This window comes from Mobula birostris, chromosome 16, assembly GCF_030028105.1.
Source record: "Mobula birostris isolate sMobBir1 chromosome 16, sMobBir1.hap1, whole genome shotgun sequence".
In the NCBI taxonomy this organism is placed as follows: domain Eukaryota; kingdom Metazoa; phylum Chordata; class Chondrichthyes; order Myliobatiformes; family Myliobatidae; genus Mobula; species Mobula birostris.
The window spans coordinates 20,246,113-20,272,338 of record NC_092385.1 but is presented as its reverse complement, the minus strand read 5'-3'; the positions used below and the strand labels follow the sequence as shown (position 1 = coordinate 20,272,338).

At 41.1% G+C, this 26,226-nt stretch overlaps 1 protein-coding gene and 1 long non-coding RNA gene across 8 annotated transcripts in view; one reads left to right on the top strand and one right to left on the bottom strand.

Annotated features, from left to right (window-relative positions):
* Nucleotides 1-262: 262 nt before the first annotated feature.
* Nucleotides 263-22,320, bottom strand: LOC140211029 (uncharacterized). 2 transcript variants are annotated; one of them, XR_011889373.1, is made up of 4 exons: nt 21,542-22,320; nt 21,099-21,203; nt 4,676-5,746; nt 263-2,355 (listed from the first exon to the last, which is right to left on the bottom strand). It is a non-coding gene; the product is annotated as an uncharacterized lncRNA (long non-coding RNA). The 2 variants fall into 2 exon arrangements; XR_011889374.1 differs by having other exon boundaries at nt 4,676-4,830.
* The window catches only part of LOC140211027 (constitutive coactivator of PPAR-gamma-like protein 1 homolog), a 141,637-nt gene continuing 137,014 nt past the window's right edge, over nt 21,604-26,226 (top strand). For 3 of the 6 annotated variants that reach the window (XR_011889372.1, XM_072280386.1, XM_072280385.1), the window contains exon 1: nt 21,604-22,326. Coding sequence is in view for 5 of the 6 variants with exons in the window: in XM_072280386.1 (XP_072136487.1) it covers nt 21,853-22,326 (474 nt within the window). In the remaining variant the exon portion in view is untranslated. The remainder of the gene's footprint in view (nt 22,327-26,226) is intronic. The other 3 variants (XM_072280384.1, XM_072280383.1, XM_072280382.1) reach the window with 1 other exon arrangement.

The following is a 26,226-nucleotide window of genomic DNA, read 5'->3' as shown; positions in this document are numbered from 1 at the left end:
AGTCCTGATGAAGGGTCTCGGCCCGAAACGTCGACTGTACCTCTTCCTAGAGATGCTGCCTGGCCTGATGCATTCACCAGCAACTTTGATGTGTGTTGCTATCTGTTTTAAGAGTTATTTTTCTAATTCTAATTAACAAATTACCAGATTAGTGAATTCATGTTTACAACTTTTCTTTGTGATTTTAAATTCTTAAACCAGAGTATTTTATGAGAAACAGCAATTTCAAAAATTGCACTTTCTACACTTTTTGTACCCAATTATTTATGACTTCAAAAGAATATGGACAATGTTAGTTTGCATCTTTTAAAAGAAAATAAGTTTCAATAAGCTAACACTCTGGACCACTTTACAAAAATTGAATTAATCAACATTATTTTGCGGTAAACATAATAAATTTGTACAGAGCAAGATTCTACAACAGCAAATAGAATGAGAACCAACAAAAAATAGTAAGCCGCTGGAGGAACTGTTAGCTGAGCAGCCTTTATGCAGGTGAAAAGATGGTTGACGTTTTGCGCTGAGACCCTGCATCAGAACTATTACTCGCTTGCCTCTCCTACAATTAGAATAAATTTGTATATCCCTTTAGTCTCTTAATTTTTCAAGACCCGAAGCAGATGCTCACAATCAATCTCTTCAAGCATCTGAACACCCTGATAAGGTCTCAGTTTAATGTGTAATTGGGAAGGTGCAACATCTAAGAACATCATGTTTCACCTCATTCAAACCAAATAAATTCAATAATCTATGTTGAGTGGAGCATTGGCAGATGGCATTTAATCCTGACAAAGTGCAAGGAGATGCATTTTGGAAGGTCAAATAGAATAAAAAGGTAGGGTACTAAGACTAATGCAAAGTTCCTTGATAGGATGACTTGGAAGACATGGGACATACTTACCTACATAGATTGAGGCATGGTCTAAGAATTGGGGTGTTGTAGATTTAAAAAATACAAAACACTGGTTAGGTTGTACTTGGAGTATTGTGTGCAATTCCAGTCACTGTACCATCAGGAGGGTGTAATTGCACTGGAGAGCATACAAAGGATATTTACCAAGAGGTTGCATGAATTGGAGGACTTTAGCTACGGAGACAATTTGGATAGGCAGGGTTTGCTTTTCCTGCAGTGACAGAAACTGAAGAATGACCTGAAGAAGAATTAGGCTGGTTGGTGCCATGGTCAACATGGGCAAGTCTGGCCTGCTTTCTGTGCTCATCAATCTCTGATTCTGAGTATAAATAATTGATGGGTGTAGATAGTCAAAAATTTTTTATCTTGAATACCTTGGTATAGATTTACAGTAAGGAAGGAATTTAAGGGGATCTGAGAGGTATGTTTGTTATACAAACTGATTAATATTTGAAGGATGCTACCAGAGGAGGTGATGGTATTAGGCACAATGACTATACATAAGAATAATTTGGGTAAGTCTAAGTGCCAGCAAGTGGGACCAGTGTAAATGCATAATAATGTCAGCAAGGAGGCAATGGCCTTGAAGACCCCATTTCTGTACTCTGGGCATCATATATAAATCTCCAAATTTTTGATGTGTGTTGATATACTATTATTTGAGCCAAACAGATTTCTTTTCAAGAATGTACAAAAATGGGAATAATGTCTGTATCAGTGTTGGTAATCATACTTGTATCAGAAATGAACTTCGTTCAAACTTTCAGAATGTGCAACCACTGTCCATAGAGCCAAACTGTCGACTTGAGAAGTTAATTATTCAAATTTATTGCAGATATAGAAAGCAATGATAGTTCTCCATTCTAGTTCTTTTTAATCTAATTAATTGGCAAACTTAACCGCTAATATAATTACAGCAACTCCTCAGAGCTGAGAATGATTTGGTGGATTCTGAGTATTTGAGGAAACCTATATTGAATTACATTTGAGGCAGATAATGTTTGACAGTGTACAGGTGCTTTGAATGTAGTATGCCCCTTTTTCTGTTTATGTGCAGTCTATTGGTTCTTCTTGAGATTTGAGTTGTTCATTGCCTTCTTGGATGTATCTTCTCCATCTCAGATATTCCTGGCAGAGTGCTTAGAGGATGTACAGACCAGCTAGCAGAGATTCTCATTGACATCATCATCTGCCTGAGCAGCCCCATCATTATCGTTCCTACGTGCTTCAAGGCCGCCACCATCGTCCCCGTGCCGAAGAAGTCTTCAGTGTCCTGCCTCAATGACTACCGTCCCGTCGCACTCGCATCCATCATCATGAAGTGTTTTGAGAGACTGGTCATGAGGCACGTCAAGACCCTGTTGCCTCCATCACTGGACCCCCTGCAGTTCGCATACCGTCCCAACCGTTCAACAGACGATGCCATTGCCATCACCCGCCACCTGGATAAAAAAGACATGTACATTCGAATGCTGTTCATAGACTTCAGTTCAGCATTCAACACAATCATTCCTCAGCACCTGATTAGAAAGCTGAAACTGCTGGGTCTGAACAACACCTTCTGCAACTGGATTCTAGACTTCCTGACTGGGAGACCTCAGTCAGTCCGGATTGTAAGCAGCATCTCCAACACCATCACACTGAGCACGGGGCCCGCCCGGGGCTGTGTGCTCAGTCCACTGCTGTTCACTCTGCTGACCCACAACTATGCTGCAACACACAGCTCAAACCACATCATCAAGTTCGCCAATGACATGACTGTGGTGGGTCTCATCAGCAGGAATGATAAGTCAGCATACAGAGAGGAGGTGCAGCGACTAATGGACTGGGGCAGAGCCAACAACTTGTCTCTGAATGTGAACAAACCAAAAGAGATGGTTGTTAACTGCAGGAAGATACTGAGCGACCACTCTCCGCTGAACATCGACGATGACTCCTCAAAGATCATTAAGAGCAAATTTCTTGCTATTCAGCTGGTGGAGAATCTCACCTGGTCCCTCAACACCAGCTCCATAGCAAAGAAAGCCCAGCAGCGTCTGTACTTGCTGCGACGGCTGAGAAAAGTCCCTCTCCCACCCCCGCCATATTCTACAGAGGTTGTATTGAGAGCATGCTGAGCAGCTGCATCACTGCCTGGTTTGGAAATTGCACCATTTCTTCCCGCCATTAGACATTTACACCACATGCTGTATCCATAAATCAAACAACATTATGAAGGACCCCCCGTACCCCTCTTACAAACTCTTCTCCACCCCCCCCCCCCCCCATCTGGCAAAAGGCACCGAAGCATTCGGGCTCTCACAACCAGCCTATGTAACAGTTTCTTCCCCCAAGCCATCAGACTCCTTAATACCCAGAGCCTCAACTGACACCAACCTACTGCACTCATTGTCTTGTTTATTATTTATTGTAATGCTTCCACTGTTTTGTGCACCTTATGCAGTCCTGGGTAGGTCTGTAGTCTAGTGTAGTTTTGTGTTTTACGTAGTTCAGTGTAGTTTTCGTATTGTTCATGTAGCACCATGGTCCTGAAAAACATCTCATTTTTACTGTGTACTGTACCAGCAATTATGGTCGAAGTAACAATAAAAAGTGACTAGACTATGAGGATGTTACTTGCTGTGACAGTGTTCATTTGGGAATCTGCTGTTAAACAGGTGGATAGTGTGGCCTAACCATGATAGGAGCCTGGCTGATGGTATTTGGAAAGAGCACTAGTACTGGTTTAACTATCCTGTCACTAAACTTGGAAGATTTTGCATTGCTAGTGCACTTGTTTTGTGTTGCCTATGTCTCCAGCAGGCTGTAGGATGGGGACTATTGCTACTTGGTAAACCATGAACATTGGACTAGGGTTGGTCCCTGAACATTTAAGTTGCCAAATGGTGGAGGCAGTGGTGAGTCTTGTTGTTGAGCTGCATATGCTGAGAAATGGTTTCCAAGATGGGGAAAGTGATTCACATTTTCCAGGATACATCATAAATTAGTACCTAGTGTTACACTTCATTTTCATTGCTAAAGGGCATAAGGAGGGAATTGTTAAAATAATTCCATGCATGAGCAATTTCAGTTATGTAAATAGACTAGTGAATCAGGAGTTCACTGAACAGAGAATACAAAAAAATCTGGTAAGTCAAAGTCTATAGGAAGACTAGTGTAAAACTGTTCCCAACAGAAGGACAAAAACAGCAAATTTAAAGGAATACAGTATGATATCTTTTTAAAAACACAGCAAATACTTGGGGTCTGAAATGAAGGTCATTTAAAATGTAGCATAGAGCTCTAAGAATCTGAATGTAAAAGAGGATCTAACAAAATGAGCAGTAACTGCCTTTCTCTTGTATAGATATAATACAAAGGCAAAAGGCTGAGTGTTGTAGATGTCCTGTGAAAATAATTTAGATTGGAAGGGGTTACTGCAGCAGGGGCTGAGATCCTCCAGCAGATTGTTGCTCTCCTTAAATCTCCATTCCAGCCATCAGACTGAAATAATCCTGACCAAAGTCAGATCTTCTGGCTGAGATGTACAATTCAAACAACCATAGCCCTTTGATATAGTCAACCACCATTTCAACACCAACTTTATTGTCCATCTCAATGGGATTACTTTTGTTTTCCCCCAACATATTTTGGGCTTGATATTTCAAGTGGTGACATTTCTTTCCAGTTACAGTTCAGGGCATTCTGGAGTTCAGAATTCAAGTCCAATGGCATTTTGTATTATCCAAGAGCATCCTTACTCCCCACTGCTTCTTTACCTACCTTTGACCCTTGGTTATACTGTTGCAGGCAATCCAAGAATAGATAGCAACACACAAACGCTTGAGGAAGTCAGCAGGCCAGGCAGTATCTCGAAAGAATACAGTTTGTTTCCAGCATCTGCAGATTTTCTCTTGTTGGTGAGAAAGCTACATAGCCTCCAGTTTTCCAGTCAGTAGAAGATCCCATTCATTATGATGGCAGCAGAAAGAAAAAAATTAAAGATGAATGTGCAATAGAAACACTACAATAGGCAACAGTGATGAATATAGGCCTCTGTTGGGAGTTGTTTCCTGATATTGGAGAAATATGGATTGAATGCACAAAAGAAATCAGCATTTTCAGGGAAAAATAATTTTATTGAAAGATTTTTATTTAAGTAGACTAGCAGATTTATAGTTAATTTTAATCAAAATACAAGAAATGCTATATTGAGGAACAACAACTCAATTAGCTAGGTGATATGTGAAATAGTGAATTTTAACTGATAATTAAATGTGAAGTAGGTTTGACTGGGAGAAGCTCAGGTCACTTACATTTAAGCAGGAAAATAACAATTTGACACTTAATGCCTTTAACTTAAAAACAAGCTAAATCAGTCTGAGCTCATAAAATCTGAAAAAAAAATTATGGGAAAGGTTTTAAAGATTTTACAACTTTACAAAATCAATGGACATTCCAAAATTGGAAAAAGACCTTTTCCCAAGCATAGAAAAGTTTTGTACAAATGAGATTTGAAAACAGTCAGATCTGAGTGTAATTTGATGAATCAAAAAGTAATTGTATCCAGAATGCATTTATGAAAACTTAGGGTTAGCCAAGTGAATGTTTTTGCTAATGCATGATAAGAATGTTAAGTAAGACTGCAGGCAGCAAAATCTTACTAAATTACAAGTGATCTGACCAGTTCCAAACTAACAAAACTTATGCAATAGATACAAAACAAAGATTAAAGGAAAGTTTGCCATTATCTCAGCAGCTGGGATCAAGAGAAGTTGTGCTTCGGTCTGAAGCGCTGCAGGCACCAAACCTCAGGAAAGATCGATCTTGAAGTATAGATATGGCACAAACTTGCTAGAGTAATACATCATAAAAACAAACCACAAAGGATTAGAGTCATACTCAACAGACCCTTCAATCTATACCAATTATTGAGTCTTACCTACACTAATCCAATTTGTTGGCAATTGCTCCATTGCCATGGTATTTTGAGCAATTATTCAGATACTTAGATATTGTGCAAATACCTGCCCATTTTATAAAGCAGCGTTCCAATATCTGGGCATTCCACCCCCCCCCCCCCCCATTCCTCATCTAAAAACTGTGTCCTCTGGACTTTGAAACCCCTGTCATGTGGTAGATTTTTTCTATCTGCATCTTTAATAATTTTGTATACCTTTATCAAATTAGACTTGGTTCTGAGGAAGAGAAATCCACCCATGGCATCTCAACTCTGTTCCAAGTAATTCCTGGTATATCTCATCTGCACACTCTTCAGTGCAATAACATTAGACCTTTGTGCATTGACCAGAACTGCATATAATATTGTAGCTGTAACCAACTAGTGTTTTGTAAAATTGTACAAACACCTCCACTTTTATAATGTGCTCCAGCTAATAAAGGCAACATTCAAGAATCTTTAAGTATATCAAAGTCAATTTCTTAATAAAGAACCAGCCCAACCATAAACTAAGTTGCAAGGGAATGGGAACCAGAGTGTCAAAACAGATAGTGAAGTTGTGGAAACAGATGTAGACCTCAAAGGCAAGAATCAAAAGGTTGAGCATGGTGCAACTAATGTCCTGAGCTGCATATATTTCAATGCAAGTAGTACAAAGGCAGGTGAGCTCGGGGCATGGATCAACGCATGGAATTATGATAGTATAGCCATTAGTGAGACTTGGTTGCAGGAGTGGGCAGGACTGCTAGCTTAATATTTCAGCTTTCCATTCTTTTAGACGCAACAAAGCGGGAGGAATTAAAGGAGGAGGGGTGGCGTTACTAGTCAGGAAAAATGTCACAGCAATGTTCAGCTTGGACAGAATAATAAGGCTTTATAGGTGGAATAAGAAAGGTATGACTACATTAATGGGTCTATGTTATAGACCGTCCAACAGTCAAGGATTTAGAGCAGGGGTTCCCACCCTTTTTTGCACCGCAGACCAGTTTAATATTGACAATATTATTGCTGACTGGGGGGGGGGGGGGGGGGGTTCAATTTCAACAGTGCATGACAGGGAATATTGTTTCATATCGCCAAATCACATTGTTTCCTCACGGCCCAGTGGTTGGGGACCACTGATTTAGAGGAACAAATTTGTAGAGATATTGCACACTGTTGCAAGGAACAAGGTTGTTATAGGTGGTGATGTTAAACTTTCCATATCGACTAGGATTCCCATACTGTAAAAGGAATAGTGGGATAGTTTGTCAAATATGTTCAGGAAAGTTTCCTTAATCTGTATATAGAAGTCCCAATGAGAATGTGCTAGAGAGTATGATCTGCTATTAAGGAATGAGAAAGGGCATCTGACAAGTTTGTGTAGAGGAATATTTTGCATTTATTGCTCATAATGCCATTAGTTTCAAAGTAAATTGGAGAAAGGCTATTTTGGTGGTAGCAGAAAGGATCCGACATCTAGATTGGGACAGGCTGTTTTCTGGCAGAGGCGTACTTGGCAAGTGGGAGGCCTTCAAAAGTGAAATTGAGTGTACAAGGCTTGCATATGCCTGTCAGAATAAAAGATAAAGACAACAGGTTTAGAGAACCTTGGTTTTCAAGAGATATTGATGCCCTGGTTAAGAGAATAATAAAAAAGGTGCATAGCAGGTTCAGGAAGGTAGCAGCGAATGTGCTTATTGAGTACAAGAAATGCAAGAGCATACTTAAGATATCAGGAAAGTTAAAAAAAGGCATGAGATTGCCCTGGAAGACAAGATAAAGCAGAATTCTAAGGATTCCACAGATATATTAAGAGCAGAAAAATTGCAAATGACAAAATTGGTCCTTCAGAAGATCACAATGGTAATCCATGTGTGGAGCTAAAATAGATTGGGGAAATCTTAGATTTTTTTTGCATCTGTATTCACTCAGGAGACGGACACAATCTATAGATTGAGGCAAAGCAGCAGTGAGGTCATGGACCCTCTACAGATTAGAGGAGGATGTGTTTGCTGTCTTGAAGCAAATTAGAGTGGATAAATCCCCAGGGCCTGGCAGTGTTCTCTCAGACCCTGTTGGAGGCAAGTGCAGAAATTGCAGGGGCCTTCATTAAAGATATACAAAATCATTCTTGGCAACAGGCAAAGTATCAGAATTGGAGGATAGCTAATGGTGTTCCACTTTTTAGAAAGGCTCCAAGCAGAAACCAGGAAATTATAGGCTGGCGAGCCCGAATTCAGTTGTGGGAAAGTTATTGTAAAGTATTCCAGGGGACTGGATATTTGAGTATTTGGATAGACTGACTGATTAGGGATAGTCAGCATAGCTTTGTGTGTGGTAGGTCATGTCTAACCAATACCGAGTTTTAAGGAAGTTACCAGGAAAGTTGATGAAGGCAGCATGGTGGATATCAGCAGTATGTCAATGATCCGGATGATAAGGTGGTTAAATCGATCAGAAAATTTGCAGACGACAGATTCTGGGTATAGCGAACAGCGAGGAAGGCAGGCAGAGCTTGCAGCAGGATCTGCACAAGCTGGGGGGGGGGGGGGGAGGAGAATGGGCAAAATGTGGCAGGTGGACATTGATACAGACAAGTGTGAGGCGCTGCACTTTGGTAGAGTGACCAGGGTCTTACATGGTGAGCAGTAGGGGACTGGGCGCAGTAGAACAAAGGGATCTGGGAATACAGGTCCCCAATTCATTGAAAGTGATGCACACATAGATAGGGTCATAAAGAAAGCTTTTCGCACTTTGGCCTTCATAAAAAAAGTTTGAGTCCAGGAGATGGGATGTTATGTTAAAGCTATAGAGATGTTGGTGAGGCCTAGTTTGGAGTATTGTGTGCAGTTTTGGTCACCGACCTACAGGAAGAGTACAGAGAAAATTTACAACATACAAGGATGTTGCTGGGATGGGAGGACCTGAGATACCTGGAAAGATTGAATAGGTTAGGACTATTCTTTGGAACAAAGATTGAGGAAAGACTTGATAAGAGCTACACAAAATTAATCAGGAATACAGATAGGGTTAATGAAAGCAGACTTTTTCTACTAAGGTCAGGTGGGACTACAACTAGAGGTCATGGGTTAAGGGTAAAAGGTGAAATGTTGAAGGGGAACATGAAGAAATGTCTTCACTCTGTGTGGCATAAGAGCGTGGAACAAGCTACCAGTGCTCAAGTGCTGTGTGCAAGCTCAATTTCAATGTTTAAGAGAAGCTTGGATAGGTACCTGAATGGGAGGGGCATGGAGGGCTATGGGACTGGGCAGTTTAAGTGGTTCAGCACAGACTAGATCGAAAGGGGCCATTTCTTTGCTGTACTTTTCTATGACTAAGACTCTATTTGGAGTGCTTTATACTTACTATATGCTCTTGTTTTCAAACCCTTGGTATCCCTTGCCATACAGGGTTCCCTGAACTTCCTGTCATTCATACATCCTTTTGGGGTCACTGACTTGAACTCTCACTCTTTCACTTCCAAAAGACTCACTCCCAACTAAATTTGTAGTTGTTTAGTCTTCCTTTGGCAGTTTAAAAAAAAAATTGAATTATATTAAAATCACTTTTACCCAATTCAGATACAGTCTAGATAGACTATCTTTATTCTTTTCTACAACTACTTTGAAACCTACCAAGTAATGGTCACTATCACCAAAGTTCTCATCCACTTGCCCAGCTTCATCTTCTAGAATTAAGTCTGGCACAGCCCAGTACCTTGTAGAACTATGCATATACTAAAGGTTTAATAGTATTTCCAAGTTGAGACAGTCAAAGATTCAAAATGATTCTATTGGATACAGAGAAGAAACATCCCAATGGAATTGAAGACAAATAGATACAATTGTATGACTAAAATTAAAGTATTAGGACTGATATTCAGGAACAATTGTTTTTGAGATGTTAAAGATGAACGCTCCTCAGCACTGGGCTAGATAGTTGAAATTAGGAACAAACTCAAGCTTAGAGTCAAGGATATTAAAGGATCTGAATCAAAGGTGAGTGAATAGAATTGAGATAAACAGTGATCTGAATGAATTGTGAACAAGGCTGAGGAGGTTTGAATTGTCTTGGATATTATCTATATATTAGGTGCAAAGTAAGGGGTAGTGAGAAGAGTTTCAGACTTAGCACAGGAACACTATGTTGGTGATGCCAGTGTAAATTTTCATAAGGATTTTTTCCAATTATCATTAACTGGTTATTATATGCTCCATCATGGATTCTTTCAGCAATGTGATTGTTAATGATTGCTACTGGACCTTGTTGCCCAGAAAGTGAGATTTAAAATTTTAATCATTTTCTTCAGGTAGCAAAAATTCTGAAAGTTTCAAAATGGCTATTGTTTTTTTTAAATAAAAGTTTATCCCCCCCCCGCCCATACAGTTTAATGGTTCTTTCTACACCAGATTTAATGTTGAATTAATCCATTCCAATTCTCTTCCTTTGTACCTGTTCTTATGTGCACACATCAGTCCCTTAATGCCACTGATTAGAGAGAAATACTGTAAATGGTTCCTTTCCCCTTACTGTATTGTTATTACTGACTTTGCTGGTGGGGGAAAATTTGGTTGGTAGAGTGAGAAATCAATACTTGAATCAGAATGCAAGAACTAAATGCACAGTATTGGAGACAAATTTTGCTCCATTGATCTGAAACAGGTCACTTCAGTTCTTTTCAGAAGCAAATGATATTTTAAAAATGCAACCCTGGATGAAAGTGAGGTGTAATTCTGATTCAGAGCAAGTTTCTGATTTCAAAGTTAATATACAACACTAATTGCTTCCTTAATCATATGCTTATTTGTTTAGCTACAATTAAATATTTATTAATATCTGACTTGTTTCACAATAATTTGCTTGATTTAAATGCTCTCATTCAATTTTGAAATATTGAGTACACTGGGGAAAATTTAGACAGTAACCTATGAGCATAAACTAGATAGCAAACTTGAACCAGTTCTTGAGTGAGGACAAAGAGTGGAGGATGGATCTAAAGCCTTAAACATTCTTATTTTTGGGCATTAATCCCAATGCTCTTACATGGTCCTAAAGCAATACTAAATTATTAAAACAATTCATCTATTCTCCTTTCTGCGATTTCCCTCAATTGTACAATGGGACCCATCCTGGTTGGGTTTTGCAGTGGAGCTGTCAGCATCTGCTGCAAATGCTTGACAAAAAAAAGTGAAAGATGGTTACAGCCTTCTGACAGGTAAACAAATGTCTACTAATATAAAATAACATTACAATTTCAGTATGTATTATTTGAAATACTGCAATCCAGTTTAATAATCTGAATAAAATTTTAAAGTGTATTCATGTCTTATGGACAGATTTCTTAAACTTTAGAAATTTATGCTATTTAAATCCTCATTGCAATCCCATCAATACTTTTATACATTTGTAGCTCTTTAGTGCTGTTTCACAAAATTGATACCTCTTCAGTCAGGAGGTAACTACATATTAAAAACTCATGTTAGTTAAAATGGATTCATTTATTTCTATGAATAGTTAAATACGTGTATATGTTAATCATGAGCGATACATGACCTACTGATATGAGGAAGAATAGAGTCTGGGATTATATTGGTAGATTACAATTACAGTCTTTTTAATGGATTGCACAATCCGTTGGAAATCAATACTGCTATAAGCTGACTGCAGAACAAAAAAAAAAAATCTATTGAAGCATTTAACTTGATACCTAAACAAATCTGCCAATGTTGTTGATGCATGCATAATACGTGACTGACCTTCAACTGGATCTAGTATGGTATGCAACCATCTCTGCCTGATATTGAGTAGGAGTAGTTAGGAGGCTGAATCATTGTAGCATTCAAATCAAAAAGTGCACAGTTGATACTTGGTTGACTAGTTCTACTACTTTACTGCTCCTAATGAATAGGAGGGGAACAGTTTGTATTGCTTCTTGATCCAAACTGCTGGTATGTATATCTTTTAGTTTCCTATGCAGGTTCCAGATACATGGCATGTTTCCACCATCCAAAGGAAAGTACAACTTCTACATACAAGCATTATTCACTGTCTATAAATTATGAATAACTAAATTAGCTATGATACAAAGCAAAAAAAGAAAAGGAATACTAGAGGAACTTAGTAGCTGAAGTAGCATCTGTGGAGGCAAAAAGTTGTAGGGTCATGACCCAAAGTATCAGCTATGCACACTTAATTTTTTGTGCTAGATTCCAGCATCTGCAAGTCTCTTGGTATTTCCCATTTCACAAGTAGTTGTTTGATGTGGAATCCAGGCATAACAAATATGTACTGTGACGGTACAATACAGCTTGAGCACATCATGCAATACGATGGCAGAAGAGAAACACCACTCAGTAACCAGAAGCTACTTGCATTTTTGTTTTGTTCTAGAACACAGGCTTTTGTCTTATCTGCATAACCACCAACTCTTTTAAAAATAGTATTTTTGACTCCAATGAGTGCATTTTCCAGAGAATTCTACATGGACAAGTGATTACTAGAATGAGTATCACCAAAAAAGTGCTTTCAGTTCCATGAATTTGTTCATTTAAAAAAAAAAAAATCCATCAATAAAATCTTTTTACTCCCCTTCGATCTACACATACTGAACCCTTTAGCCTTTTGTAAGCAAAGATATCAAAAATGTCATTTGATCCAACATCTAAACTGATTTCTTTCCCTTTTGCTGGTGGTTGTATCCACACCTTGGACATTAGACATCATAAGTGCTGAAAACTTAACGTAAAAGTATACATTGAAAATGTGAAGTAAAAACACTTCAGGAAACTCTCAGAACTTGGCATCTGTGGGGAGAGGAAGAGTGTTCAGTCAATTCAACTTGATCATTTTACTTGCAGTCCTCAATTTCTTTCGAGTTCTTTCCTTCAACTAGTTGACAGATTTTTCTACAAAGTATCATTTCCCTTTCTTTGCTGCAGGACCATCCTTTCCATATCAGTCATAATACCAGATCAAGATATACATTTAAATTTAAGAACCACCATCACCAAAGCTTGCTGCAAATTTTAATCCCACTAAAATACATAGACTGCTGTTTTCAAAACAGACCAGACAGCCCCCATGGAAGAACATTACAAGCTGATGGCCCTTCTTTAGAACTGCTCAGTTATCACACTGACAGGAAAAATAGTGTACCTGAAGTTGTTAATTTTAATTGAACCCTGCTGGGTATAACATAACCAGCTGGAAGATGAGATGTTCTTCCTTGAACTTTAATGAAGTAGCGTAGGGGGCCAAAGGTCAGAGTACAAGTGGAAAATTGAGATTACATTTAGGCTCAGCCTTGTGGACTGAAGGGAGATGTTCTGCAAAGCAGTCACCAATCTTCATTAGTTTTCTTTAATGTGAAGGGTTTCACTTAGTGGACACCATGCTTAATAGTAAATTCAACTGAACAGGTGCTTCACTGGGAAGTTTTCCAGAGCTTCAGTAGATGACAACCAATGCATCCAATCTATGGGCAACCTCTTCTCTTCAGGTCTTGCAGCGCATTAGATCCAGGAGATTTGTTGGCACTTACCCCATTCGTTTCTCTGGTGCAGTTTTGTTTTAATTCACACCCTATCCCTATAGCATCTCAAAGAATTAATTTACTCACTTTTTGGGATTTTTGCTGTCCAGTCTTTCACCATCTAAACTAATCCAGAACAATTACAATCTCTTATTAATTCCCCAGCCTCAACCTGTACAGACCAATAGTTACTCTCGTCTATTACACATAAGCATCATCTCCTGTGACTTGCATTTTATATTACTTGCTGGTGGCAGCAAGTTGAAGTTAGTGGAAGTTATGGAGGAAGATTCATGACTGACGTTGGTGGGATGGAAGAGGATAAAGAATCTTCATGAAGTGAACGTTAGCATGTAATATCTCATCAAATAAAATTTATTGTGCAGTACTTGGTAAGAAAATTATCTAAGATGATTAGTGGAACAAAGGCAGGTCAGAGGGCATACAAAGTGATATCAGGAAGTCAGTCGTATAATGCATAACAAGCATCAACATGGACAAGTGATTACTGGAATGAGGATCACATTAAAGCAAGTTCCATGAATTTTCAACTGAAGGGTCTCAACAGAACTCACAGAAGGAAACTAAGGTCACAATTTGAGAATAAGGGGTAGGCCATTTAGAATGGAGTTGTGGAAAAACTTTTTCACCAGAGAGTTGTGGATCTGTGGAATGCTCTGCCTCAGAAGGCAGTGGAGGCCAATTCTCTGGATGCTTTCAAGAAAGAGTTAGATAGAGCTCTTAATCATAGTAGAGTCAAAGGATATGGGGAGAAGGCAGAAACAGGGTACTGATTGTGGATGATCAGCCATAATCACAGTGAATGGTGGTGCTGGCTCAAAGGGCCAAATGGCCTACTCCTGCACCTATTGTCTAAGGTCATTAGGAAGGAAAAGATGAATTATGAAAGGCAGTTGGCAACTAATATCAAAGATACTAAAAGCTTTATTAAGTATATAAAGGGTAAAAGAGTTGAGGGTAGATATAGGACCAATAGAAAATGATGCTGGAGATATTGTAATGAGACATGCAGAGATGGCAGAGGAACTGAATGCGTATTTTCCATCAGTCTTCACAGTGGAAGACATCTGCAGTATACCAGACAGCAAACCAGTAAACCTACAGCACAATACAGGCCCTTCGACCCACAAAGCTGTGCCGGACAGGTCCTTACCTTAGAAATTACCTAGGGGGTCAATCAAGAGTGTCAGGGAAGTGAAGTATGTGCAGTGAAAATTACAACTAAGGTGGTGCTCAGGAAACAATCCTCTGAGGGTGGATAAATCTGGACCTGATGGAATGCACCCCAGGTTCTGAAGGAAGTAGCTAGAGAGATTGAGGATGCATTAAAAATGATCTTTCAAGAATTGATGGATTCTGGCATTGTACTGGATGACTGGAAAATTGCACATGTTACTCCGCTATTTAAGAAGGATGGGAGGCAGAGAAAGGAAACTATAGACCTGTTAGCCTAACATCAGTTGTTGGAATCGATTGTCAGGGATGAGATTACCGAATACCTGGAGGCACATGACAAGATAGGCCAAAGCCAGCATGGTTTCCTGAAAGGAAAATGCTGCCCGATCAACCTACTGCAATTTTTTTGAGGAAATTACAAGCAGGGTAGACAGAGGAGATGCAGTGGATGTGGTGTACTTGGATTTTCAGAAGGCCTTTGACAAGGTGCCACACATGAGGCTGTTTAGCAAGATAAGAGCCCATGGAATTACAGGGGAGTTACTAGCATGGGAGAAGCAGTGGCCGATCAGCAGCAACGAAGTGGGAATAAAGGGACCCCATGCTGGCTGGCTGCCAGTTACCCCTGGATTTCCACAGTGGTCAGTGTTGGGACCACTGATTTTTACAATGCATGTCAATGACTCCGACTATGGGATTAATGGATTTGTGGCTAAATTTGCCGATGATACAAAGATAGGTGGAGGAGTGGGTAGTACTGAGGAAACACAGAGCCTGCAGAGAAACTTTAGATAGTTTGGGAGAATGGGCAAAGAAGTGGCAAATGAAATACGATGTTGGAAAGTGTATGGACAGGCACTTTGGTGGAAGAAATAAACGGGCAAACTATTATTTAGATGGGGAGAATTCAAAATGCAGAGATGCAAAAGGACTTGGGAGTCCTTGTGCAGGATACCCTAGAAGTAAACCTCCAGATTGCATCGGTGGTGAAGGAGAATGCAATGTTGGCATTCATTTCTAGAGGTATAGAAGACAAGAGCAGGGTTGTGATGTTGAGGCTCAATAAGGCACTCTGAGACTACACTTGGAGTATTGTGTACAGTTTTGGTCTCCTTATTTTTAAAAAGGATATACTGACATTGGAGAGGGTTCAGAGAAGATTCATGAGAATGATTCCAGGAATGAGAGGGTTACCGTATGAGGAACATCTGGCAACTTTTGGGCTGAATTCCCTGGAGTTCAGGAGAATGAGGGGGAATCTCAGGAACATTCCAAATGTTAAAAGGCCTGAACAAATTAGATATGGGAAAGTTATTTCCCATGGTAGCGGAGTCTAGGACAAGAGGGCAAGATTTCAGGATTGAAGGGCGTCCATTTAGAACAGAGATGCGGTGAAATTACTTTAGTCAGAGGATGGTAAATCTATGGAATTTGTTGCCACGAGCGGCTATGGAAGCTAAGTCATTAGGTACATTTAAATCAGAGATAGATAGGTTCTTGATTAGCCAGGGCATCAAAGGGTATGGGGAGAAGGTAGGGGCGTGGAGATTACCAGAAGAATTGGATCAGCCCATGATTGAATGGCCAAAGGGCCTACTTCTGTTCCTATATCTTAGGGTCCGAAATGTTGACTGTAGTATTTTCCATAGATGCTGCCTGCCCTGCTGAGATCCTCCAGCATTTTGTGTGTGTTGCTTGGATTTCCAGCATCTGCAGATTTTCTCTTGTTTGTGAGAAGTATCATAATCTACTTCTAGCAGGGTAGTTATGCTACCAAATTTTGGTTAAACTGTGATCAACAGACGATGCTGGTGGAACTCAGCAAATCCGGCAGCATCAATGGAAGGGTACAAACAGTCAATGCTTTTGGCAGAGACCCTTCATTAGAACTGGACAGAGAGGGGACAGAAGCCAGAATAAGAAAATATGGAAAGGAGTACTACCGGCAGCTGATAGGCATGGCCAGGTAAGGAGAAGTTGGGTGGATGAGGGGGTGGGGGTGATTAAGCTGGGAGGTGTTAGGTGGAAGGGGTAAGGGGATGAAGAATTAATCTAATAGGAGAGAACAGTGGACCATGGAAGAAAGGGCAAGTAGTGGGGAGCTGGAATGAGATGGACAGCCAATAAGAAAGGGAGAGAGGGAAACCAGAATGGGGAATGGAAAACGAGGGTGATGTTGCTACTCTAATCTGAGTTTGGACTCATTGTGGCTGCAGAGGGGGCCATTGACAGTCATGCCACAATAGGAAATAGAATTGAAATGGGTATCCACCAGGAGATCTTGCCTTTTGCTGCAGACAGAGCAGAAGTTTCTTTAACAAAGCGATCCCCCAATCTGCCGCTGGTCTCAATGTAGAGGAGGCCTCACTAGATTTAATGGACAACTCCAACAAACTCTTAGGTGAAGTGTCACCTGACTTAGGAGGACTGTTTGGGGCCTTGAATGGTGGTGAGGGAGGTGGTGTAGAGACAGGTGTAACTTGTTATGTTTTCAGGAGATAAATGCTAGGAGGAAGATCAGTGGAAAGGGATGAGTGGACAAGGGAGACACAGAATGATCCCTGTGGAAAGCCGAAGGGAGGCAGTGGGAGAAGGAAAATGTGTGCTTGGTAGTGGGATCACATTGGAGATAGCAGAAATTATGGGAACAATAATGTGCTGGTTATGGAGGCTTGTTGTGGGGGGGGGGGGTGGTCTGCAAGGACAAGGTTAACCCTCTCTCAATGGCAGGAGTTTGGTGTGAGTGCAGATGTGCAGGAAATGGAGGAGATGCAGGTGAGGGCAGTTTTGATTGTGGTGGAATGGAAACAATGTTCTTGAAAAGAGTAAGGACATTCTGGATGTTTTATAATGCAAGCCTCATCCGATTATTAGACATGGTGGAGATGGAGAAACTGCAAGACGGATAGCATTTTTACAAATGACAGTGTGGGAAATGATATTGTCAAGTATAAGATAGCCGAGAGAGTCAGTAGGTTTATCAAAGATGTCAGTAGATTGTCTCTAGTGATGGAGACAGATGGAGAAAGGGGAGAGGTGTCAGAGATGTACCAAGTAAATTTGGGGGTAGGGTGGAAGTGGGAGGCAAAATTGATGAAATTGTCAAGCCCAGGAGTACAGGAAGTAGCTCCAATGTAGTCATCGATGTAACAAAGGAGTTGGGGAACACGATGAGTGTCAGCTTGGAACACTAATTGTTCAATGCAGCTGAAAAAAGGGTAGGTACAGCTAGGGCCCATGGCTATACCTTGGGTTTGGAGAAAGTGAAGGGGACTGAAAGGGAAACCTTGAGGGCAAGAACCAGTTCTGCCAAATGAAGGAGGGTAGTGGTGGCAGGGAACTGGTTAGGTCTGTTGCTCACAAAAAAAAAAGCTTAAGGCCTTCCTGATGCTGTAAGGAAGTGTATAGGGACTGGACATCCATAATGAAGATAAAGTGATCTAGGCCATGAAACCAAATGATTTTGAGGTAATGAAGCACATGTGAAGTGGCAAGAATGTAGGCAAGCAGCTGAACCAAGGGGAATTAAATGGAGTGGAGGTATGCGGACAAGAGTTCCATGGGTAGGAGCAGGCAGAAACAATGGATCCACTGGTCCTGTTAGGTTTGTTGGTCTTGGGCTAGAAATAAAAATGACCAGCGCAGGGTACCGGATATACAAGGTTGGCGGCAGTGGATGGGAAATCTCCGGAGATTCGGTTGATCATGGTGTGGGTGTCAATGGCCTGATGTTCCTTAATGAGATCCTGCTCAAGGGAGATGTCTGAAACCTGCCGATTACCTCAGGGAGGTAGAGGTCAGTCCACACTGCAATGGCAATCTCCACTCCCCCCCACCCCACCCCACCATCAGCAGGTTTGATGGTGAGATTCATTAAGCTATGCTTGGAGTATTGAATTCTGATCATAAGCAAAGCTGCAGGGCCTGATAATATACCAGGTCAGATTTTGAAAGACTGCGCAGCCCAGTTAACTAAGGTGCTGATAGGATATATTTAACATCTCTCTGGAACAGTCAATTATCCCCTCAGTTTTCAAGGGCTCCAACCACCATTTCAGTCCCAAAGAAGGTGACAGTAACCTGCCTAATTGACTCATCTGGTGGCACTAACATTAACCATTATGAAATGCTTTAAGTGGCTGATCATGGAGCACATTAAAGCCTTACTCCCGGCTACACTAGACCCTTTCCAATTCACTTAACACTCAAATTGATCCACTAATGATGCAATAGCCTCTGCCCTCGAATCTGTCCTGTCCCACCTGGAAAATGAGGTCTCCTATGCTGTTTAGACTTAAGTGCACTATTTAACACAGTCATACCTCAGAAACTCATGGGAAAACTGGCCTCATTGGGTCTCAACACCTCCCTCTGCAGCTGGATACTGGACTTAACAGCGAGGTCACAGTCAGTCCATGTGGACAGCAACATCTCTCGTCCATTATGCTGAACACTGGCGCTCCAAAGCTGTGTGCTCAGCCCACTGCTGACACATGACTACATCAGAGGATCCAGTTCAAACCGCATCATCAAGTTTGCGGATGACGCAACTGTGGTCGACTTATCAAGAACAATGACAAGATGGAGTACAGTGAGGAAGTGGAGGCTGGCAAATTGTTATGACAAGAACAACCCAAGCCTAAAATGAAGGCGGCTAAGGAAATCATTGTGGACTTCAGGAAGGTGCAGACAAACCAACAACCTCTTCTTCCTCAGAAAGCTGAAACAGGCCAAACTCCCACAAAAGCTTCTGCTTAACTTCTACAGAAGCACAGTTGAAACCATCCTGACCAATAGCGCCGCAATGTGGTATGCCAGCTGCGCGACAAGACCTGCATCGCTGGTGAAGGCGGCCCAGCGAATTGTCAGGATGGAGCTCCCAGGACTGGACACCATCTACTCCAGCAGACTCAGGAGGAAAGCAATCAGCATAACCAGAGACACCACACACCCCGGCCACTCCCTGTTTGACCCGCTGCCATCCAGCAAGAGCTTCAGGACACTAAAAACCAGAACAAATAGACTGAGGAACAGATTCTATCCCAGAGATGTGGCCTCCATCACACCACTCCCACAGAACAATGACTGGAACTGAGCACACACAGGGACTCAAATACTTGCACTAACCCCACTTTGTGCACTACTGTGATATTCTGGTGCTGCTGCAGCTTATTTTCTGCTATTTATCTATTAATACTGTTTTTCTATTACAGTCTTTTTATCTACCGCTTTATTTAATTGCCTGAGAGGAAGCCAAACAGTTTCAGTGTACCCATGTATAATGACAACAAAGATCACTCAATTCAATTACATGGCTCCTCCAAAGAGAGTTAAGTGCCCCAAGCTATAAACACAAAATACTCTGCAGATGCTGGGGTCAGAGCAACATGCACAACACGCTGGAGGAGCTTAGCATGTTGGGCAGCATCCGTGAAAACAGACAGTCAATGTTTCAGGCCAGAACCCTTCGTCAGGACTGAAGAGGGAAGGGGCAGGGACCCTATAATGAAGGTGGGGGGGGGGGAAGGGTGGGAAGGAGAAGGCTGGTAGGTTCCAGGTGAAAAACCAGTAAGGGGAAAGATAAGGGGGTGGGGGAGGGGAGGCAGGGTGGTGATAGGCAGAAAAGATGAAGGAGGAATAGGGGAAAGCACAAGGAATGGGGAAAGCACAATGGGTAGTAGTAGGAGGCAGAACCATGAGGGAGGTGATAGGCAGCTGGAGGAGGGGGCAGAGTGAAACTGGGATGGGCAGGAGGGGAGGGAGTTACCAGAAGTTAGAGAATTCAATATTCATGCCAAGGGGCTGGAGACTACCCAGACGGTATATCAGGTGTATACCATCATATACCAGTGCACCGCGTTCCTGGTTCACACCAGAGATGTCCTCACTTGGCCCTTTAATATCACCTCCGTAAACAAAAGGTACAGCCTTCCCAAGAAAATACAAGGCTCTCTCCCCACTCTCCCCCAACCATTTTATCTGCATTTTACAGGAGCACCATTAAGAGCTTCCTGACAAGTTGCAGCTCCATCTGGTATGGCAGCAGCCAAGCAGGCTAGATGTCCCTTCAGCGGACTGAAAGCAGCTGGGAGGATCACAGGGGTCTCCCGACCAAATATCAGGGACATTTATCACAAGTGCTATGCAGGGCCTTTAATATTATTAAGGTTCCCATCCATCCACCAGCATCCTCTTACTTTCTACCATCAGCCAGGAGACTCCCAATGCACAAAAAAAAAACAAGAAAATCAGGATGGGAAACAGTTTCTCCCATTTGGCCATTATGCTTCTGAACTCCCTGCTGCATTACATTCAGTGTGTCACTGGTTAACCTTTTCCATGTCTTACAATATTTATACACTAGTTTTTTATTTATGCGCAATTTATCTGTAGATTTTATCCTTACCTTCACATTGTCTCATTTCTATGGGTATATAGATGTACATACATAAATGACAATAAACTTAACTATAAAACTGATAAAAGTGATACTTGGGAAGGAGCAAAAGACCTTTTACACATGATAATATACGGACCTTGTCAAAAGCAGATCATCTTCAAAGACATGAGGTACTGCAAATGCTGGAAATCTAGAGCAATACACACGATGTGCTGGAGGAGCTCAGCAGGTCAGGCGGCATCTACGGATGGGAATAAACAGACGACATTTTGGGCCAAGACCCTTCATAAAAGTCTTAATTAACTTGAGAGAGCAAAATTAAGACACCATAAGTGTAGCCAGGAAAACCAACGTAAAAGGCAGCGATAATTTTTGATGAATAATATGGATTCATTAAAAGTAGTTTGAGATTTCAGGACTGCGCTTTGAACAGAAACTAAAGCGGAAACAAGAACGCCAGCGTGCAAGAAATTTAAAAAAAACATGAAATTAGTGCCCTCTGATGTCCCCATCCACCCACAAGTTGCAAGTGGGAAAGTTGAAGAGATGCGAACACGGATACAGGCAGCCTGCACTCACCAGCAGCTTGATTGACAGCCAACCCTGAACGTGACCTCCGGCAGAGTTAGCGCTGACGTCAAGGTAGCGGGACGAGTACGCCTGCGCGGCCGCTCTGACAGACATGGCGCCGTAACAGCACATGGCGGCGATCGGCACGGTCACTCTTACCGTCTGGCAAAGTGCGGTAAAATCCGATCGAGATCCCCCCGGCTCAACTCGGACACCGGCCCTGGGGCCCGCGAGGCGTTCGGTCTCCGCATTCGCCCACCGCTCTTTTTCGGGCTCTCTCTGCTGCGGCGGGTGGCGTGTGCTTTGAGGGAGCGAAGACCATGGGGGTGCAGGGGTTCCAGGAGTACATCGAGAAGCACTGCGCCAGCGCCGTGGTGCCGGTGGAGCTGCAGAAGCTGGCCCGGGGGAGCCTGGTGGGTGGAGGCCGCAACCGGCCTCCGCAGACCCCGCTCCGCCTGCTGGTCGATGCCGAGAACTGCCTACACCGCCTCTACGGCGGCTTCTACAACGACTGGGTGAGCGGCGGGCAGTGGAACCACATGCTGAGTTACCTGGCCTCCCTCTCCAAGGCCTGCTTCAGCGGCAACATCGAGCTGGTGGTTTACTTCAACGGCGCGCTGGAGAAGCCCCGCCTCCACGAGTGGGTGAAGAAGCAGATCAACGACAGGCAGACAGCCCAGCAGATCATCAGCCACGTCCAGAACAAAGGCACCCCACCACCCAAAGTCTGGTTCCTTCCCCCTGTCTGTATGAGCCACTGCATCCGCCTCGCTCTCCTCCGTTTCCGCGTGAAGGTAAATACCAACTTGCAGACCTATATGTTTTCAAACGTTAATTAATTAACTTGAAGATCCCCGCCCTCAGTTTGCATTTCATCACTCTGATCGGCCGCTGATGTTTCTAGTGTTTCAGTTCTGCACATGTCACTCAAATTAAGGGGCTCAAGGGACTTGCGGCAACAGGGCTTAGATTCCCATGCCAAGAACTGTGATACTAACAGGTCCTGACATAAATTAACGTTAATAAAATAACTCAATTAGGTTGTTGGTACTGCCCAGTGAGAATTATGTTGTAACAAGGAATTACCTATAATCAATTCCATTTAAAAGGACAAGCCAAAGACCTGGAAGTTGTGTTTATGTAGAATTCTACTTCCGTCAATTTTGTAAAACCACAAAAAATAACTTAAATCTGTTTGTAGAATTAGTCTCCAATTGTTTTAGTATTCCGCGCATGATCCCTTGCATTATTTGTTTTATTTTAAGTCTACTGGTACTATTCTAAGGGAGCAAATAATATATGATGAGGAAAGCCTTGAGACATTTGCTTATATGAGGGTGTAGAGGCAATAACTGATGAACTCAGAGGCTGAAGGTATTAACAGTGACTCCCCTTGGGCCAGCAACTTGTGGCTTGTGGTTGTGTTGTCATAAGAATGTAGGAGCAAGCCACTTCTCCCTTTGAACATTTTTGTTCAATTCCTTGTGCTAACCCATTGTCCTTGGTTGCTTTAACGCCCAGAAACTTCTCAATAAATGTTTTAAATGAACTTAGTGGTCTTGGATAAGGAAGTACAAAGCTTGGCCATTGTGAAGAATTTTTTTTCTCATGTCAGTTAAAGACAGCTTAGCCTTTAGACGAGACATTCAAAGTTGAAAGTAAATTTTATTATCAGAGTACATATACGTCACCATATGCAGATCCATTTCCCTGCGGGCATACTCATTAAATCTGAGAATATAACATGAACAGTTATAACAGGCAAACTCTGCAAATGCAAGTATAAATAAATAGCAGTACATAACAAGAGCAAGATTCCTTTTTCTGGACAGACCCTTGAGTCAAGAGAGTTGCTGTCCCTGTCAAAAATAGCGAGAAACATCTCTTATTTTTCTAAGCTCAAGATAATACATAGTTATCTGTATTCAAACTCACCTTGTACTGAAAACCCACCACTTACGCCATGCCATGCATTTCAGTTTTGAATAGAGAGACCAAGATGTGTTCAGTACTCTAGTATGATCATAATTGCAGTAAAATGTTTATACTTCTGCACTCAACCCCTCTTGTAATAAAAACTAGTACACATTCACCTTCCTAATTGCCAAACATCCATGAGTAACTTGTGCACAAGGACAATTAGGTCCCTTGGAAGATCAACAATATCCAGTCTCTCACCAGAATCAATTTAATATGTAGTGAGATTTGTTGCTTTGTGGCAACAGTCCAGTGCAGGATATATAAATTACTATGTTATAAGAATAAATAAATAGTGCCAAAGTTACATAATGAGGTAGTGTTCATGGATCCTTCAGAAATTTGATAGGTGGGAATCTCTTGCATTTCTGTTTTGTGCATCAAAGTAGATAATTTCGCATTTTTCCAACTTATATTGGGTGAGTCATATTCCTGCCCACTCACTCAATTGTCTATTCTCTTGAGGGTCTTTTGCATTTTCTCTGTTTGTAATCGCACCTTTTTTTTCCTCATCAACAAACTTAGAAATCTGACATTTGGTCCCCTTATATCATTGATATAGAGCATGTTTAGCTGGGGCCCTGCCACCAATTCCTGTAGTATTCCGTTAGTCACTGTTTGCTGACCTGAGAATGCCTCCTGTGAAGGATGTACAGAGGGAGTAATGCATGATGTAAACAAAAGCCATTCATGGAGAACCAGCTCATTCCACCTGGCAGGAATGATGACAGGTTCTGAAATAAGCTTGGCAACAAACCAGACCTCTTCAGATTAGTGTGGAAGAGAGAATAGTAGAGCTGATGGTTTGTTCAGTTAACTGCAGTTGCTGAGTCCCAGTTGCACTGAAAAAGTAATAAAGTTGTAGATGCTAACATTGAAAATACAGGTTTTGAAATGGCAAACATTTTAAAAATACACATTCTCCCCTAATGGCTGTGTTAGCCTTTAATTATTTGTTGTAATACATCAGTCAGAAATGGCACAGCTAATTTGGGTGCAGCGTAGTCCCATGGACTGCTACGAAGAAATAAGCAGTTAATCTGCTTTACTGTGATGTTGATACTATTACTTAATTAGTTTGCTGACAGATTTTAGGTTTTCAATTTCCTTAAGAAAATACATTTAACACAGGTTGTATTGTCCATTTAATATCAACTGCGGAACCTATAATAGTTCTCTATTTTAATCCATCTGAATATCCAAGTTAAGCTGTAACAGAAATAGGCATTTCTTTTGTATATTCATTGGTGACCCAACTCTTCATGCTTCAAAATTTTCACTATCTTTACTGTGTTTTAACTGCAAGTGTGGCTCAGGCCTCAAAGTTATTTGGCAAGGGACCAATGCTTTAGGAGCTGTCTGCACTGCTGATACATTCATCATCATTGTGACACTCTTTCCACACATGCTGTGAGGATTTGCATTAGGCTATGTATTGTTTATCATTGGCTTTAATACCTCAGATGCTAACACATCAAGTTCTGTTGTTTGTAGATGGATGCTATAATTTTGTTGCATCTATCTACCTGCCTTAATTTGTATGCAATATTTTGTTTTGACCACTGTACAGAAATTATACAGTGGAAAATCTTAATGTCAAAATTAATGCTTGCACCTGTGCTATATGAAGTACTTTTTTCCTCATTTTCCATTCCAGGTGTCCCTAAATTAACAACTGAGATGACTAGGGAGGAATACATGCCATAGAATGGCTATTTTAGTATTGTCAATCATACAGGTTAATTTGGTGGAAGCCATTAGATGGAAAATATTATAATTCACTAAGGTTACTTGGTTGAAATGCAAAACTTTTAGAAATTGCAAATACACTGCTCATTGCATTACAAAAATAATTTTAGTTATACAGATGGTCCAGTAACACTAGTTAGTTGCTTGTTTTACTGTTTAATATTTTTTATATTTACTTGATCCGTGGAGAGAATACTTCTAAGCCAAATACTACGGATGTTAGAAATATTCTGATCTGGTAGTAATTTTACAGAGCGATACAGTTAATGATTAAACTGAGTGACATTTCATTATTTCAGGCAAATGATCACCAGCCTGAATGTTAATACTGCTTGACTAAACCTACTTAAACATCTCACAGTTAGAAATTATAAAGACCTCTTTCCTTATATCCGTCTCAACTACACCTGCATGAAAACCATCAGAAATGTGAAATTATCTTAGACAGCAAATTAGATTTTCAGTTCTGATTAATTTGTATTTTAAGTAGTGAAAATATCAACAATTTTCATGTTGCAGCTTTTTGCTAAGGCCTGCCAACTTGCCAGATTGTGTTGAAAACCTCCAAGAATTAAAAATTAAGCTCTTCAACTTTTCCGTAAGAACTCCCTGTGGAAGAGTGAAAAACTCTCAAAATGGATATTGAATGGTGAATCATGTTTCTTAGATTTGAAGACTGTACACGTCTGTTTGAAATGGTCACTTGCCCCCTCACACCATAGAAAAATAATTTTGAGTGGCTGAGTTCTTAAAATAGTTATCTAATTTGATGAAACCACTTGGAATATTTTGAACAAGAATTGGCAGCCTTACTTCAACACAAATCTGTAGGAAAAAGACATGTAAAATTGAAACACAGAACATAAATACACTTGCTACCCCAGCAGTATGCAATAGGTCCAGGTTTGTGGAAAATTTAAAGCTAATGATTGAAACAATTACTTCTTTTAAACTCTAATTTACTGTAT